The 17,951-nt window shown below is 42.6% G+C and overlaps 1 protein-coding gene across 1 annotated transcript; it reads right to left on the minus strand.

Annotated features, from left to right (window-relative positions):
• Positions 1-291: 291 nt before the first annotated feature.
• On the minus strand, positions 292-13,377 carry LOC115829677 (suppressor of cytokine signaling 7-like). Its single transcript, XM_030793843.1, has 8 exons — positions 12,176-13,377; positions 10,831-10,895; positions 6,045-6,190; positions 5,209-5,377; positions 3,439-3,567; positions 2,299-2,434; positions 1,614-1,753; positions 292-404 (listed from the first exon to the last, which is right to left on the minus strand). The coding sequence occupies exons 1-7, from the start codon at positions 13,375-13,377 to the stop codon at positions 1,633-1,635; spliced, it is 1,968 nt and encodes a 655-aa protein (XP_030649703.1). The 3' UTR covers positions 292-404; positions 1,614-1,632.
• Positions 13,378-17,951: the final 4,574 nt, after the last annotated feature.

The following is a 17,951-nucleotide window of genomic DNA, read 5'->3' on the forward strand; positions in this document are numbered from 1 at the left end:
TTCTGCGTCGAGTTTCTGCATTTCCAGTCTCAAATCCCCAGCTGATATATTAATATTATCACGACAATGCACTAACACAGTCTTGGTTGAGGAGGGAGACACTAACAGTACCAGTCAGAAAGCTCTTCCGAGCTGCCTCGACCCCTCGTGGGGGGGGGGGGGGGGGGCGATGGGAGAGAGGTCTTAACTCTTTGCCAGGCTGGTTTCCACATCCTCTTTCCTGCACAGAGAGAGAGAGAGAGCGAGACAACGTGAGGCGGGCGGATCATCCGAATCCCTGCCGTGGCATTGGACGTGGCCCCATCGATTGATTGGATCAGCAAGCTGTCACTCAGGCATCTGACTGGCACCCCTCCAATCTTAGCTGCAGTCTTGAGGGACGTCCACGTTAGAAAAATAAAGATCTGGAAAAGAGACAGGAGACAATTAACAGACATCAGGAAGAGAATAAATTTAGAAACGAAAAAAAGGTTTGATCTGCGACTACAGCCGGCTTTGTAGAAGAGCCAGTTTCGTAACATTGTACAAGTATTTCTGCTTGAGTACAAAAAGGAGGTCAAACTCATATTCTCAGTTTATACAGCTGTGATATGGGTGATCTGATCCTACATATACTTACATTGAGTATTTCTGTTTAAGTAATTTGACAGTTTACTCTGTAAGAGTAAAATCTTTACAGCGTAACATTTTTCACGTTCCTGTGCTGCCGACTATACTAACATAACAATCTTTTATTTTCAGGGCTGTAATTCTGTACAGTCTACTCTCCACTTCAGCTATTTGCATTACATTCTCCTGCCACCAGAGGGCAGTCAAGAGTGTGGCTCAAGAGGAAGAACTGTTTCACAGCACTGGGTGTTCTAGCGTTAAAGAGATGTATGAAATATTACAGAGGTGTATAAAACAGCTGAAAACGTAGACACGGTTGAAAGTTTGCAGTTATAAGCGTGAGCGATTTCATCAAAAGGTATCAGTTTCCCTGAAGGAGCTCCTTGTACAACTTTTTTGTAATCTGCTTGACTTTCCTTTAAGCATTGGAGATTTTTGTAAAAAGTCATTTTAAAAGTCAATGCAATCCCACAGGTTCAGAAAACCCATACATATACCTTTGCAGAGTTTTAGATGTGAGTTTGAAGACCAAACAGTAAGTCGACAAACAGAGCCTGTAAATGGAAACTGTCATATTCAGCAATGTATTACATAACGTTCTGGTAAACATTTTCCGCAAATTGGAACTTGGTAGGATGCAAAAAAAAAAAAAAAAAAGCCTTTCCATTACTGACAGATAAACCTCACATGACTGTTTGAGAACAGACCAGTCAAACAGATTACGTCATATGCCATTAAAAAAGCAATGTCATATTCAAGGAAAAATGCCGCAGTAAGATTTAAAAGTAACAGGTCTATTATTTACTGCCTCATTCGTTCGTGGGAAGCATGTTTTACATCTTTACATTTACCGAAAGGGTTGCCCAAAATAGAAACGTGACTCGCTGACCAAAAAAGAGGTTTTTGACGCATTTTGTAAAATGATCGCGATACAGGCGGTTGTTATTTTAGCCCATTAATCATTCTACCGCTACGTATGGGAGCTGTGCCCAGCGGATGCTTACTTCATCTGAGCTCCGTCTGCTACGTCTGGGACTCCACCCCCTGTGCAGCACCAGTGTCTCTTCCTGTCTCCTTGATTGACAAGTACATTTCTTCCTCGGGATCATAGTAATAAAACTTGCTCAAGTACATTATCAAAGGCCTGAGAGAGAGAGAGAGAAAAAAGAGAGAGAGGGAGAAAGAGACAGAAAGAGAGAGAGAGGGAGACAGGGAGACAGAGAGACAGAAAAAGAGAAAAGGCAAGAGAGAGACAGAGAGAGAGAGAAAAAGTGAAAACAGAGAGAAAGGAAGGAGGAGACAGAGAGAGAGAGAAAACGAGAAAAGAGAGAGGGAGACGGAGAGAGGGAGGGAGGGAGAGAGAATGAGAACAAGTACGAGCATTTTATCAGAGATTTTAAAGAACGACACAGTAACCAGTTTACTACAAGCAATAAAATTTGGACATTTTGAAAATAAATGTGGTTCTGTTCAAGTATCTGTTCATGTTGAGACAGAGTGAAAATACAGAAAGTCTCTCCACAGCCCTTTAGCTACTGCATGTCTGAACCAGCGCGCGCGTGTATGTGTGTGCGTGCGTGTGTGCATGTGTGTACGTGTGCGTGTGTGTGTGTGTGTGCATGTGTGTACGTGTGCGTGTGTGTGTGTGTACATGTGTGCGTGCGCGTGTGCATGTGTGAGTATACACACGTGGGAAGCGGGAGATCTTGGATGTGGTCGATGCGGACCAGCTGACGGATGCAGAAACGGCAGAGGTGCTGCAGGGATTTGACGCTGCTGAATCGAGACACGGGGTACAGGAGCTGCACGGGCGTGGGGGGTAACCCTACAGGAGGAGGAGGAGGAGGAGGAGGAGGAGAAATTCACCATTAGAGAGAAAGACACAGAACAATTTCATACAGGGGGAAAAAAATAAATAAATAAAAGCTTCGCAAGGCAGACACCACCTCTGTATACTCAAATCTAAACACTGTTAAATCTAACTTACATGCTTAGTCAAATATGTTGGCAGAAATAGATATCAGATAAGATCTGAACAAGGTTCTTTACTCTTTTTTTCCGTTTTGAGACTGAATAAACAATAAAGCTTTATTTTAACTTTAGTAAAAAAAAAAAAAAAAAGTTTTATTTTAATTTCAGCTTTTCGTTAAATAATAAGAACAGTGTTTCTGAATCTATGGCTGTCACTATTCCAAACCCCCCCCTCCCTTCCCCCTCCCCAAATCATAGCCCAGTCCTCGACATCTAACTGAGCAATACAATAACCAGATGACTGATTGTATCTGGTGAGTCAGCATTACCAGAAACACTCAGTTGGAGTGCAGTTGGAATTCATTAAGAGAAAAATGGTTAAGAGAGCTGCAATTTCTCCAAATTACATGAGATCGTTTTTTAGAGGAGGTTCAAAATTTGGCAGTTATTGACCGTATTCATGATTTACTGATCTTATTCCAGTCAGACTTTTCCTTTTTTTCTTTCTTTTTTTTTTTTTTTTTTTTTTTATTTTAAACAAAGTCCACTTTGTCTTCTTCTCTCATTCAAGTACAGTGTTGCCCATGCTACCAAGGCAAGATGTCACCCAGGTCTGAGTAACCTCACGAAGGGAAAAGACACAAACCCCTTCACAAACACAAAGCCTTTTGTGTCTAAGCCCTCTGAGACCGGCTGTGCACCCCCGCACTGACAAGCTGCAGATGCGAAACTGGACGAGTACATGAGGTGTATACAGTGACCACATTAAAGAAAGGGAGGGAGAGAGAGAGAGAGAGAGATAGAGGGGGGGGGGGGGTGTGACTCCCGTTGTGCTACGGGGTCTTCTGTAGAGCTCACCGGGAACGCGGGAACGCAGGAAGTAGAGGAATTTGCCGTTCTTCGAGTGCATGATGGCACGTTCGATGAATTCCACCACAGAATGGCAGCGATCCTCGAACTTAGGGTGACACCAAAGGCTGAAGGTCCCTGCAAACACACACACACACACACACACATTGCACACATCAATAGCTTGGACATAAACAGGAAACTGTGTACCTGTCAAAGAAATATTTGACTGGTTAGCACTGTAGCAAGTTGTTTTTGTGAGAGAAATGAGACGGGTATCAGTGTGTGTCCTAAACTTTATGTGCGTGTATATTTTGTGTATGTGTGTGTGTGTGAGAAAAAGAGAAAGAGAGAGACAGAGAGGCAGAGAGAGAGAGAGTGACAGAGGGAGAGAGAGAGAGTGGAAGTGACAGAGAGAGAGAGACAGACAGACAGGCAGAGAGAGTGAGAGAGAGATAGAGAGAGTGTGGTTTTACATTCTTAGAACATTGTGATAGATATAGATATACAGCAGATAGATACACACATATGCTCGGATAAATATGAGCATGCCAGCGACTTAAAGAATCATGAGAATCGTGTCTGTCCGTGTACATGGAAACACACAAATAAGAAAGCGGTAAGTCTTACATTCACTACATTCATAAGAGTTTGTACACACAGAGCTACTGAAGAGAACTAGTCCTTGTATCAAGAGTACACAACCTATTCTAAGACCCACTTGAATTCAAATTAGCTTCATAGAATATTGAAAAGGACACTGAAGATGATTAAGGTATCCTACTTGAAAGCTGTTTTCCGTTGGAATACATTTCAGACTGGTGACACGCGTTTAAGTAGGTCAAAAACAAGATGGGACACGGGTCCTCCGTTCTGTTTATACAGCAACTCGATAGGAAGCAAAAACTAGCACCTTAAAATAGCTTCCTGTTTCAAAGGGGTTGTGTACGAGTCTATTTCAGTGAAATATGTCAATTTGTCTACGCCGAACAAGCTCGCATGTACCTTATGCCAGCTGTGCTTCCTGTATGAGATCACTCAAAGTAACGGCGTGTGTTTTATTTTAGCACTGTTCCATGCGTTTTCAGTGTCTCTGTAAATGAGTGAACTGAGTAGTCATATTCTTTTCCTCTAAAGCTCTCTGTTTATCCATATAAGTGTGTGTGTGTGTGTGTGTGTGAGAGTTGTGAGTGTGCGTGTGCGTGTGCGTGTATGTGTGAGAGTGTGTGTTGTGAGTGTGTGTGAGAGTTGTGTGTTGTGAGTGTGCGTGTAAGTGTGTGCATGTGTGAGTGTGTGTGTGAGTGTGTGTGAGTGTTGCGAATGTGCATGTGTGTATGTGGTAGTGTGTGTGCGTGTGCGTGTGATGTGTGTTGTGAGTGTGAGTGTGTGCATATACTGTATGTGTTTACCTCTATAGTGCTCCATGCGTGTGTGGTGCGTGTATGTGTGAGAGTGTGTGTTGTGAGTGTGTGTGAGAGTGTGTGTTGTGAGTGTGTGTGAGAGTTGTGTGTTGTGAGTGTGAGTGTGTGCATATACTGTATGTGTTTACCTCTATAGTGCTCCATGCGTGTGTGGTGCGTGTATGTGTGAGAGTGTGTGTTGTGAGTGTGTGTGAGAGTTGTGTGTTGTGAGTGTGAGTGTGTGGATATACTGTATGTGTTTACCTCTATAGTGCTCCATGCGTGTGTGGTGCGTGTATGTGTGAGAGTGTGTGTTGTGAGTGTGTGTGAGAGTTGTGTGTTGTGAGTGTGAGTGTGTGCATATACTGTATGTGTTTACCTCTATAGTGCTCCATGCGTGTGTGGTGCGTGACTCCTTGGGAGCGAAAGCTGAGGCTGAGGATATAACGTGGATCTGAACTGTCTCGCACCAGAAACGATCCGTCTGGTTTCCCTTTCAGCTTCATCTCTGCGTCCTCCCAGTTCATAGGACCCCAGTACCAGCCACACTGCCGGCAAGATAACACACGCATCACAACATGCGCTTTATTCAGAGCAGAATTTGACCCAGTAAATTAACACACTCGCCATTGCACAACTAACACTGATACAGTTACCGGCTGCAGCAAAAAGAGATCAAGTTAAATTGTCACACGCAAAGTGCATAGTAATTACACTGGTATGTCACAGTAGTTACACTAAAGGACACAGTTTCAAAAATGAAACTTCTGTACTTGTTGTATAACAAAACTAACACATCGCTGGAGTGCAAAGACATATCCTGTCTATCTGTACACATCAAACAGAAACGGAAACCATGGTTACACAAAAGGACAAAAGGGCTGATAAAGATGAGACCTGCGTAATTAAAGTATATCAACACTAAGACAACATTAGAGCACAAACTCTGACTGAACCTAGATTAAAAGAAACAGAGGTTACACAAAAGGACATGAAGTTGCAAAAAAAAAAAAAAAAAAAATCCGTTACTTCACTGAAACAACACAATTTTAGCATTAAAAAAAAAAAACACGTTTACTTTGTCACAACACAGACAAACGCATTCACACAAATCCAAGCGAAGGACGCAGACTTCCAGGGTTCCGAATCACTTGCGACAGGACGCTTGTTTGTTTAAATTCCCCTCACCACTGAGGTGCCAGGTGTTTGTCTTACCTTCTCCAGTTCTCGCAGGCTGGTGGCAAAGCTGCTGGCATCAGCGCGGCTCAAAGGGCAAAGCAGGGGCGGCTGTCCTCCGCGCGCCGTGACTTGGCTGTCCTGTTGGAGCCGAGTCGGCCGCGGAACTCCCCTGAGGAGCGTGTCTGAAGCGTAAAGAGCATATGTTCAATCTGTTTCTGTCTCTTCTCCGTTGGTCTGTTCGTCGGGGGAAGAACGCCGAGAACACTGCCTGCGTGCAAACCTTCACGCTCCGTTCGCCTCAAATCTCAGTCACATTAAGAGACGTTAAATGTGTTCTTTATTGGGGTGGCGGGGGGTGGGGGGGGGGGGGGGTGCATTATGTATAGGAAAAAAAAAGAAGCATACATTTGTATACCAGTTAGGAAAAGCATAAACATGTCCATCGTCAGTGAAAGATAAATGAGGTCATTTTGTGTAACAAAAAAAACTCAAATTGTGTCAATTGGTTAAATGTTTGTTTTTGGGAGGGGGGGGTTTGGCTCAAAAAAAGTCTGTGGTTTGGAGCCGGGCTATTAAGACATCAGTTCTCTTGCTTTTTTCACAATGTCACAGACCCCTTTCACAGAGAAATTTACTGTCTTTTACATCTGAAGCAGAGTACAGGATATAACCTCTTGCAATACGAAATACGCCCTCTGCTTGGAATATATATATATATATTTTGCATATTTGAATATGAGAATTCATGTTTGTTAAACAGAGCTTTTACAGCTTCTAGACAGAATATACTATTATTTCAACTCATGATTGTAAAGCACATTCAGAACACTAAATATATGTAATAGTTATTCTCGTGAAACTTGGCTTAATCTAAAATGAGAGTCGAAAGAATGTTGAGGTGCTGAGAAAAAGGACATTTGCATTGCGAACCGTTAGCGGTCAAAAAAAAAAAAAAAAAAAAGGTGAACTTCCTCTTTAAGTGGTCTATGCACCTACCATTGAGGCTCAGACTGTGCTGCATGTTGGTGTGGAGGGGAGGAGGGCGTAGCGGCAGAGACTGCATGGATGCCCCAACAACGTTCGCTAGAAAAGGTCCAGGCTGCGGTCCACCAAAATCATCTGCAATGAGAGCAGCGGCAAAAAAAAAAAAAAAGAGAGAGAAAGAAAGAAAAAAAAGAAGAAGACAGAAATGTTCAAATTTCACCCGACCAACACGCAGCAGCACAAAAAACACTGACTCCCGCACCAGCCTCTTTAAATCCGCACGCTAGCCGATAATTAAACTCTTGAGTTCCGAAAGAGTCGTAACGGTTAAAAAAAATGTAACATTTGCCCGTGATTTGCACAGCTCTGCAAACAGAACAAGTGTAAATGGTTCAGAGAAAGAAACTAAAAAAAAAAGATGGATTTACAATGCATTTTTTAAGTCTGCAAGAATGTACTCTATGTACTCATTTTGATTTTGAGAGCCTTTAAAATAGCATTCGTGAACTTTTAAACAAGATGTTCGGTTTTACCACCAAGAAAACGGCAAAGCAGGGTATCATTCAAATTAACGCACATGTGTCCCATAAGCTGAAAAATTATTTTTTTGTTTCTTAAAAAAGCAATCACACAGTTTTAAATTCCTTTCATGTCATTTATTACTTATGGTCACTTTTGTTTGCTTGCAAACGTCTAACACAAAGCTCTCAAAGAAAATCATGTCACCAATGCAACTAAACTATGTAAGGCATGTTCTTTGACTGGTTGTCTGGTTGGTTACACCACCTTGACATACAACCTCTGACACAAACATGACAAATGAATGTTACACCCACAAAGTGAGATACAGTATAATTTTTTAAGAAAACAGGAGAATCAGACACATAAAACTGCATGCAATGTCACTGACTTCACCACATCAACACCACTCTGACACATATGGAACTGCTTCACGCCTTTCCAGTCACCTTTGGAAACTCTGCCTAATGTCTTACGCTACAAGAGAGCCATCTCTAAAAAAAAAAAAAAGGTTATGTTTGTAAGAAGCGTTTTAAATGAGTATTTTTGCACCTAAAAAAAGTCACATAGAGGTTCATTCGCTTTCCAAGCTGCTTATCCTAATTAGAGTTGCAGGGTGCTGGAGTCTATTCCAGTGCTCATATGGTGAAGGGAGAGGGAGACACCCTGGACAGGTCGCCAGTCCATCACAGGGCAGACACTCAAGGGGCAATTTAGTATCTCCAATTCACCTGACTTACTTATCGTTGGAAACCGGAGCTCTCGGCGGAAACCCATGCAGACGCAGTGAGAACATGCAAACTCCACACAGAGAGGAACCTGTCCGACAGGCTGGGAAACAAACCCAGGACCTTTCTTGCTGTGAGGCGACAGCGCTAACCGCTGCACCACCAATGCCGCCCTCATGTAGAGGTATCGTTTTAAATTCTTTTTATGCCCTTCATCACGAATGGTCATTTTTGTTTGCTTGCAAATGTCAAACACAAAGATCTCAAAAAAAATCATGTCACCAATGCAACTAAACTATGTAAGGCTTGTTCTTTGACTGTATGTCTGGTTGGTTACACCACCGTGACATTCACAAGTTTCGACACAAACATGACAAATTAGGATTTTTTTTTTTTCATAGAGGAGGTATAGTATAATTTTTTAAGAATAATTCAGTAGCATAATCATTTAAATGTGTCTCTTGAACGTTATTTGAAGAAAACAGGAGAATCAGACACACACACAAAAAATTGCATGTAATGTCACTGACTTAACCGCATCAACACCACTCTGACACATACATAACTGCTTAACGCCTTTCCGGTCACCTCTGGAAACTCTGCCTAACGTCTTACGCTACAACAGAACTACGTTCCATCTCTTAAAAAAAAACAAAAAACAAAAAAGGTTATGTTCGTGAGAATCATTTTATGTCATCACTAGCAATTTACCAAATGCTTATTTCAACACAAGATGACAAGGTGACAAACAACTTAATTCAATAGCGCTGAGTAAAAACGGCAAGATTACAATCAGTCAAGAGGGTTTTTTTTTCTTCCTCTCTCTCTTTCTCTCTCTACTCCTCTCTCACTCAGTTCAGTTTTGTGGTCAGTGTGTCCTCCCACTATGCATTGTTCAGATGCGTCAAGCGGGTAAGAATGAAAAGCTGACAGAAACTGAAGTCAGCGTGTGCAGGAATCGCTCTGCAGACGCTGTGTTGTGCAGTTAAAGTGACGCCAGTTGAAATGAGAGCAATAAGACAAAGGTCATTTCACTTTTATTCCGTTCCTTCTGCCTTTGCATCTTTGGCCACATCCTCACAAATGGTTAAGTCCACACAAGTCTCACACGAGATCCGGCGTTTCGCGTGTCAAAGAAAAGGCGTCAGCTCGTTTTTTGGGAGCCGGTCTGTATTAACCTGGACTACTACCCATCAAAGGGACACCAAAAGAACATTGAAACTTTCCTACTGTTTCAGTACTCATGGTTTATACTGCCAAGAAGTCGTAATGGTCACCAGAGCGTTAGGCCTGAACATTTTTTGTTCTTCAACTGCAAACATTCAGCGGTGCTCAACATTAACTTCAATTAGTCAGAAACTGCGCAAATACTACCAAAAAAAATAATCTAAATTATACTTAAATACATTTGACCAAAAAAAAAAAAAAGATAAAAAAAAACACCACGACCTAAGAAAAACAATGTAACTTCACTGATACATCTGACAGCTTATGATGCAGAAAGGTTTACGACACTGAAACATATTTCTGAGACAAAAAAAAAAAATACTCATTTCTGAGAGGGAGGGCGTTAAAATCTGAGGAGAGGGAAAAAAAAAAAAAGCAGAACACGAGAGGAGAGGAAACAAAACGGACAAACAGGGAAGAAGGAAAAGTAAGGAAGCGAAAGAGGAAGAGAAAGCGAGGGAGAAAAAAAAAGGTACCGAGCAGACTGAGGCTTCGTCGAGGAGGAGGAGGAGGAGTGGGAGGGTGAAGGAGACCCCCCCCCCTGCGAGAAATGTCCACATCTACCAAGGACACAGTCTCACCTGGAGGGAGTGGTTCACAGGGAAAAGAGAGAGAGAGAGAGCGAGAGAGAGAGAGAGAGAGGGAGAGAGAGAGAGAAAAACAGGACAAAGATGATTGAGTAGAAATGCCACACACGCTCTCGCTCACAATCAAACACAACTATTCAAGCACTGACCTATAAAACACACACACACACGCACACACAAATACACAATATCCACCAGCAATCTGTCATTTCTTCACAAACACCAACAGAAGCACCAGAGTCAAGCACAGCCCAGAAAAGAGTTTCTCAAATCCATTCTCAGACATTCGGAGCATCGCTGTTTTTTTTTTTTATTTTGTTTTTTTTTTTAAATCGGCGGAATACTGCAGCCTTGGATTGGCCGATGAATGCGCGCACCTGCTTCCCAAGTAAAAAAAAAAAAAAAAATTTAAAAATTAGCGGAAAACTATAAGACATGGAACCTACTGGACTGGGTTTGAGTAATTCCTCTCCAGAGTAAAAGTGGAAGAACAAGGGCTACAAAGTGCTATTTTTTTTTATGTCACAACATAAGGAAAGTACCAGCGCATGTCTGTTAACTCATGAGGTGCTAACAACTGTTGAAACGATTAAAAATAAGCGCCAGACATGAGTTCATACTCAAGACTCTAGGTGCACCTAGCGCATGAGCATTTTGAAAAACTTGCTTAAATAATGATCAACTTCAACTAAACAAACAAACAAAAAACAAATCACATAAACAAGGTCGTATACAGATAAATAGGTAAACAGTAACTCACAGCTGTTTTGGTCTTACCTGTAAAAGCAGGACTGTATGAAACAGGAGAAAAGGCACTTTGAGGCCTGGGAAGCTGTGGTCTGCTGCTGTTGTTGCTGCAAAAAAAAAAAAAAAAAAGAGAGAGAGAAAAAAGAAAGGATATAAAACAGAACGCTACAGTGAAAAGGAAGTCAGGGAGAGGGAAATCTTTCCCTTAACTGTTGCTTTGGGGCTACGCCAGCTTTTGCAACAGCTAATGCTCCAAGACAGCTCATCCTAAACCCACGGTTAAAGTGAGACGTGAGTGAAACCGAGATCATGTTTTTCTAATTAGCTCCGCTACGTCCAGCGCTAACCGATAAAAAAAAAAAAATAAAAAAAAAATTAAAACAAGCCAAGGGTTGTGAAAATCGAATATAATTTTGCCCGTGGAGAATGAGTGGGTCTGTTTAGTCAAGGGGAGCTAAAGTGTGCACATGGCTTTGTACATTTACTGAACCTTTTAACAGCCCGTGCTACTGTTTACTAACATCAAAAAGCTTTCAGAGAGTTCAAACACAAACTTCTGCACACAGCAGATTTCCATGTTGCTATTTAATTCACGGCAGGTGTAGATTCATTTACCCAACGTTCATTTTGGTACGTTCAGTTCTGCTTTGCATCCCTTTTTAAGTACAAAACCAAAAAAAAAAAATCAACTTTTTGCAGGAACGTGCTCAACAAATGCCTATTAATAACATAACCATCAAACACATCAACATAGATCAGTACCTAAAATGCTAATATACTCTGCAATGTACATTAAAAAAGTGCATATATATATATATATATATATATATATATGTTTCTGTTTTTCTGTTGGTTTATTTTTATTTATTTATGTCTTTTTGTTGTGGAACCAAAACTTGGCAAATTTCTGGCAACCTGCCTAGCTCTTCCCCCAGGTATCTGCAGTATTAGTTTTAGAGGTGAGGAAAAGTCTTTGAAGATTGGATGCTCGTCTAGACAGCGTTCCGAATTACTTGTCGTTGTTTTTTTTTCTTTCTTTCGGATATGCTCTTCAAAAAAAGCCACTCAGTGTACCGGCTGGCTCTACTTTATCCTTCCTCTATACCCCCAAATGCCAGATGTGCCCCATCTATGATCAGGTTCCTTTCCAAATGCACTTTTATGTCTGACTTTTATGCTTATTTTTTTCTTTTTGACATTTTTTTTTTCTATATTTCATAGTGCTTTAAAATTTATATCAGTAAAACAATAACTGGGGGGGGGGGGGGAATGAACAGTCACTTTTATATGTGAATTTCCAAAACACCTTAAGACGAGCACATTCATAACTGATATTAATAATAATAAAAAAAAATAAATAAAAACGGCCGCTCACCTCCCCGTGTCTGGCTCAGAGCTGCTGGAACCCCAGACGTCCATCAGGCTTCCTCCGGATGAAGTGGACGAGGCCAGTGAAGGCCTCTTGTCCGTCAGGTGGCTGTTACCTCCACTGTTGCTTTTCGTCCGGAACAGTTTGCTGAGACGGACCTTCAGGGAGCCCTTTCGCGATTTGCCCCGGCCGGCCCTGTCTCCGTCCCCCCCGGCCGCGGGGCTCTGGGCGGCCACGGCCAGCGGAGACCCCACGTGCTTGGGCGTCGGAGGCCTGCTCAGAGGAGCCGGGGCAGGGGCGGGAGCCGAGGCCTCCTGGCCCCGGAGCGGCGAGGGAGGGAGGGCAGCGGCTTCCGCGGAGGGGTCTCCCGCCGTGCCGTCGGAGGGAGGCACTTGGAGGCCCAGCGGTTCCCAAAGCGGGCGACACGCCTGGGGGTCACAGCAGGCCTCCCCAGCTAACCTGCGCACCTGATGCATGAGTCCGCTGAGAGAGCTGCTGGAGAACGCGGTCGCCGGGCTCCCCGTCACGTCGCTCTCCAGCCCCGTTTCCTTATTTCCCTCCTGGGTGAAAGGTCGAGCGCCGACGTCGCCTTTATACCCGTCACCTGGACAGGCGACCATTCCGAGTTCACTCACCTCCTCACTGCCCAAGCCCTCCAGTACCAACAGGGCATCGCTGGTTTCACTTGGATCCTCTCCAGGCCCTATTCCCCCTGTGGCTGACGCCAGGATGCTCTGACAGGAACACCTGGGCATCTCACCTTCCTTTAGTAGTTTGTTTGACGCCTGTCCTAGCTCCCCAAGCCTCCTTGCTAAGTTAAGCACAGGATCTTCCATGTGAGGGTCTGGACTCCCCAGTGGACAAGTTTTTCTGGGGTCCAAAATGCCAAAATGAAGAGATTTGTCCAATAAGGGTGGCCAGTCCATACTATCTGTGACTAGCTGATGTCGATGACAAAGTCTCTCTCCCCCTTTATTTGCATCCACTGCCACCTTTGTTAATTTCATGACAGGATGCCACTGAAACCTCGGTAACGGCTGTTTCTGATGTGTGTCGGCGGTACAAATTGTGCTGTCACCAATACCACTACTCGGTAAACCGGCACTGCAAACGTCTTGTTTATCTGGTTCACCTACCTGGAAGCCGGACTGTTCCAACCCGCACTCTAAAATGCCGTCACCGGGCCGGAGGAGGTTCTGGAATACCATGAGCTGCGCCCGTGAGCCTCTGCTCGCGCTGTGAGGGAACTCGAGGCGCTGGGACACCGAGAAGTCAGGCGGTGGAGGCGTATCAGACACCGGGGATCGAGTTGCCATTTCACCGCCATCAAGCACTCCGGTGCCGCCGTCTTGCTGTGAACTACAGTGCGGAGAGGGATTCGTCTGGAGTGCCGGGCCTGCGGCTGAGTTGTTCGGTTCAAATTCAAACCCACTGCTGATGTTGTTGCCATGATGACCCAAGACCGCTTTTCCGAACCCGGGGACCACTCCGTTGCTCGACAACAAATTCTCTTCATCCAAGCGGTCGTACTCCGCAGCCGAAACCAAGCGCATCAAGACAAAATCAGGAGACATTTCTTGCGCGTTACTCATTATTACTCCCCAATTCAGTGCTTGTTTCGTTCACGTGCGGCGTTCTTACATAACATTAATAAAAATAAATCCAACTCACAGTAAACACATCATCTTGGATGCACGGGGGTCACTTCACGCGCCTGGTTTCTCCTCAGGAAATTCCGAAAATCATGTTTAATGATAAACAAAAACTATGTTGAACCGTTCTTTGTCGCCGATGCCGAATCTCTCTTCATAGACAACATGGATGTAATGGGTGGCTCGTGGGGCGGCTGCGCAACGGCGACATCGATAATCTGTTTCTTTAATACTAAGAGAGGCCCGTGTACCAAACACTTCCTGCTGTAGAATTAGCCCCGAAGCCCCCTTTTCGTGTCTGTTTCGCTCAGAAACCCCACCCGCTTCGTCGTTTAACTTCCGCGAATTCCGTGCGCTCTCTCTCTCTCTCTCTCTCGCTCTCCCTCTCTCGACTCTACAGAACAAAGCATGAAGCTACCACTTTAAGATAGAGATGTCAACAGCGCTATTTTTACGGAATGTAGGCCTCGTGTGTGTGCTTTTATGATCATGACCCTCCAGCAATAGCAGTCAGCAGTGTAGACAGTCGAAGGAAAAGCGAAAACGTCATGAATGCCCCCTAACAGGCTTCTCTATTCCGATTACACCAACAGTCATTACATACCTGACTTTTAATGGCACTCTCCTCACTTTGTCCCTTTTTTTATCCCTTCTCTCTCTTTTGTCATCCTACCCGACAACCACGAAATGAACGAATAAATAAACACTAAAATCAATTGACAGGAGTACCGCAACAAGTCACAACAACAACAACAACAGCAGCAACAATAATTCCTTTAGCAAGCGAGATTTTTTTGTTTAGAGACGGTATTTCTATGTGGAAAATTGTCTCTGCTGCTTCCTCCTGAAGGACTATAAACATTGAAGTACACGAATTACACCACATAAAATTCACACACCACGAAATGAACGAATAAATAAACACTAAAATCAATTGACAGGAGTACCGCAACAAGTCACAACAACAACAACAACAACAACAGCAGCAACAATAATTCCTTTAGCAAGCGAGATTTTTTTGTTTAGAGACGGTATTTCTATGTGGAAAATTGTCTCTGCTGCTTCCTCCTGAAGGACTATAAACATTGAAGTACACGAATTACACCACATAAAATTCACACACATCGTGTAACTATGGACGTGCAGCAGCAGAGAAGACAAGTGCAAATAGTGCAAAAGTCACGTTAGTGCAAGCAGCTCACAGTCTGTCTCTTGCAGCTGTTATTCTGCACTCGTGTACAGCATATGGAATAAATGACCTTTTGTACAGGGGTCTATTGGCTCTCAGCATCCTAAAATGACACCCTGAGGCGAACATGCTCGACCGTAAATGCAGAAGACGGAAAACGTCTTTAAAATACTTTTTTTTTGCCTTCCTGTGCACAGCAGCTATCAAAAAAATCTCTTTGAGTCGTTTTTGCGGCTTGCTTATTTCCTTGCTTGCAGCGGAGAACTTGTTTTCCTCCTTTACGCTGATAGAGATACGGCTATGCCATTCTACGACACTCAGGAAACACGACACATTCTACAAGATTTAGTCATGTCTAACGTGTGTGGGTTCATTCCAAAATTCCCTTCGCTTTCATTGTTAAAAACGATGACTGTCTACTTTAAAAACAAAAAAAACATTCTTTTGGCGTAGGCTACATAATACGTAGGTAGTGGTCAGTTGCCCCTCAGATATTTTCCAGTTTCCACATGTTGACTTATGAATGCGATTGGGTGATAGGTGCTGATTTCTTTAGGTTTGGTTTGAACGCGGAGTTCTTTTGTTTAACCCTTTTTCATTTCAAGCTGACTTGTCTTCCACCAGTGGTGGACCATAAAAGCATTATCAAAGCAGACCTGTTCGTGTGTGATATTTGTCTCTCAGAGGAAGACGATGTTATCAGCATCTTTGATGGTTACCATGGATACATTCACGCATTCAAATTGTGACTGAGTTATTCATTTGAGTCGTTCCAAACATATCGATAAAACTTCAAAGATTTGTTCGTCCAACAACGGTCGAAGGTATTGGTAAAAACAGCTATTTTCTTGCCACAAAGTTTGCAGCCTGTAAAGATCTGGGATACTTCCTTAGGGAAGTTACACTAAATGTAAGGTTTCACCAACATACCCTCAAAACAATTAAGTTTCTCAACCATTACATTTTCAATAAAACAGCTCCTGGAAACCCGGTGGTCACATTCATCATTGTCAGCAGTGACTGATTTCCCCTATTTTGTTTGGACAGAGGACGTCCACAGTCTACAAACGCGAAAGAACCTACCGGGAACGGTCGACCATGCCTACAAGTTATAACGTCTTGCTTTGCCATTCGACGGATGAGTGTCTAGAGTTCGAGATAAATTTCTAACGGTGATACTGATGGTAATGCGATTGCTGTTTGTTTCTTTATGTGGTTTTTTTTATGCTTACATTTGTTCCATTTGACAGGTGCTGCTTCAAAAACAAGAGTCTATGAAACTCTTACAGGGATTTTGACACTTCTTCGTAAAAGACTCCGTGAAGACCGTTTGGTTTTATTATGTCTCATACTACAAGTAAATCATTACTTAAGAAGTACTACTTAACGTTCCAGAACGTTTCCAGAACGTTGTGGTTGAGATTAATACAGAATGACCCTTGACCTCTTTGGAGACGCTGTAGAACCGCACACAAACATAATTCTTCAACTGTAACATGTACTATTCCCACACCAAATACTTAAGGACATAAAAAAACCAACAAAAACAAACAAAAAAGACCAACACTTAAAGGATACATTGAAGTCTGTGCTTGTTCCCCAAAAGCCCATTTCTCTCATGGCTGAATGTTTTCACCAGGCTTTCATTTTACTGAGAAATATATATATATATATATATATATATATATATATATATATAACGGTTGAAAAACTTAAACTGTTTTGGGGTACTTTGACTTCCCTTTATTGAGTGAAAATGAGTTTTGAAAATGAGTTGACCCCTTCAATTTACCTTGATATTATCCAGACTCAACATCATCCAGGGTATCTATTCCAATACGCTCTTTTTTTTTATCTCCAGGTTTGTTTTTCAGGATAGCATACAACACTTTCCCAGCCCAGTGTTTGACATTCAGACTTTGCACCCTTCAGCAACTATAATCTCCTCTGTTTGCTAATTACTTTTTGTCTGAGATTAAAAAAAAAAAAAAGAAAGAAAGAAAAATAAGGAGAAAGTGGTCCTGATTTCACAACAACAACAAAAAAAACAACAACTGGTAAAGACCCACTAAAGTATCTTCTACATAGCAACATAACATTCATTTGTCACAGCTTGAAGACATCACACTGTAAACCCTACCTGGCTTTCAGGTTATTCAGAACCAAAAGGTTATTGCCCATAATTACTTCGATATGAAATTCACCAGAAGGCTTTTGGAGAATGCGGCGAAAGATTAGCCATATTAAAACTCTTCCGTTCTACACTTCAGAAGGCCCATTAGCAGGCGTGAGTGGTACACTGAGGAAACAATAGCTTATAAAACAGTGGAGCTTCAACAGTTCAGTCAATCAATTAGTCGTGTTACTGAAGTATTTAAGACCCCAGTGTTCTGACTGTACCTCCCACCAGGATTACTCTTACAATTAAACGATTCCTACTTAACCGTTAGGTCTCGCCGTTCCCTCATCAAAGGGATTTTAGCATTACGGGGGAGCAAAATCAGAGAAATGAAGCATAATTTAGAAAACTGAATAAAGTCAAACTGGTGTTGATAAAACAGTCCGACGCAGGAGATAAGACACAAGAGTCTTATTGGCTTCATTCTTGATTTATTAAGTTTCAGAATGACTGACACAAACACAAGTTGGCTTGCATGGCTGCAACTCGTGCTTCACAACTTGGTAATACAACCTGTGCCATAAAAGGCCCCTCCATAAAACAGTTTGTTTCCAAATTTCTTTTGAGCAAGTAAAAGAAGCAATATTTTCTAAACAGGAAGGGTAAACCGTATGGAGCGGTGGAGAGTTGATATCTCCGAGTAAAGACAGAATGGGGAAAACCAAAAAAAAAAAAAAAAGAAAAAAAAACAAGAAAAAAGAAAGAAAAAGAAAAAAAAAACGACCTCATCCCATTTTAGACTGGCTCAGCTGAAATCCTCCT

Source organism: Chanos chanos, chromosome 16, assembly GCF_902362185.1.
Source record: "Chanos chanos chromosome 16, fChaCha1.1, whole genome shotgun sequence".
In the NCBI taxonomy this organism is placed as follows: Eukaryota; Metazoa; Chordata; class Actinopteri; order Gonorynchiformes; family Chanidae; genus Chanos; species Chanos chanos.

Excerpts from the sequence above, each read along its gene's own strand:
- LOC115829677 (XM_030793843.1), bottom strand. The coding sequence starts at position 13,377 with ATGGTATTCCAGAACCTCCTCCGGCCCGGTGACGGCATTTTAGAGTGC. Across the intron at positions 5,378-6,044 it reads GCCTGCGAGAACTGGAGAAG|TGTGGCTGGTACTGGGGTCC; the intron begins GTAAGACAAACA and ends TCTTGCCGGCAG. Across the intron at positions 3,568-5,208 it reads ACGCATGGAGCACTATAGAG|GGACCTTCAGCCTTTGGTGT; the intron begins GTAAACACATAC and ends GTGTGTTTGCAG.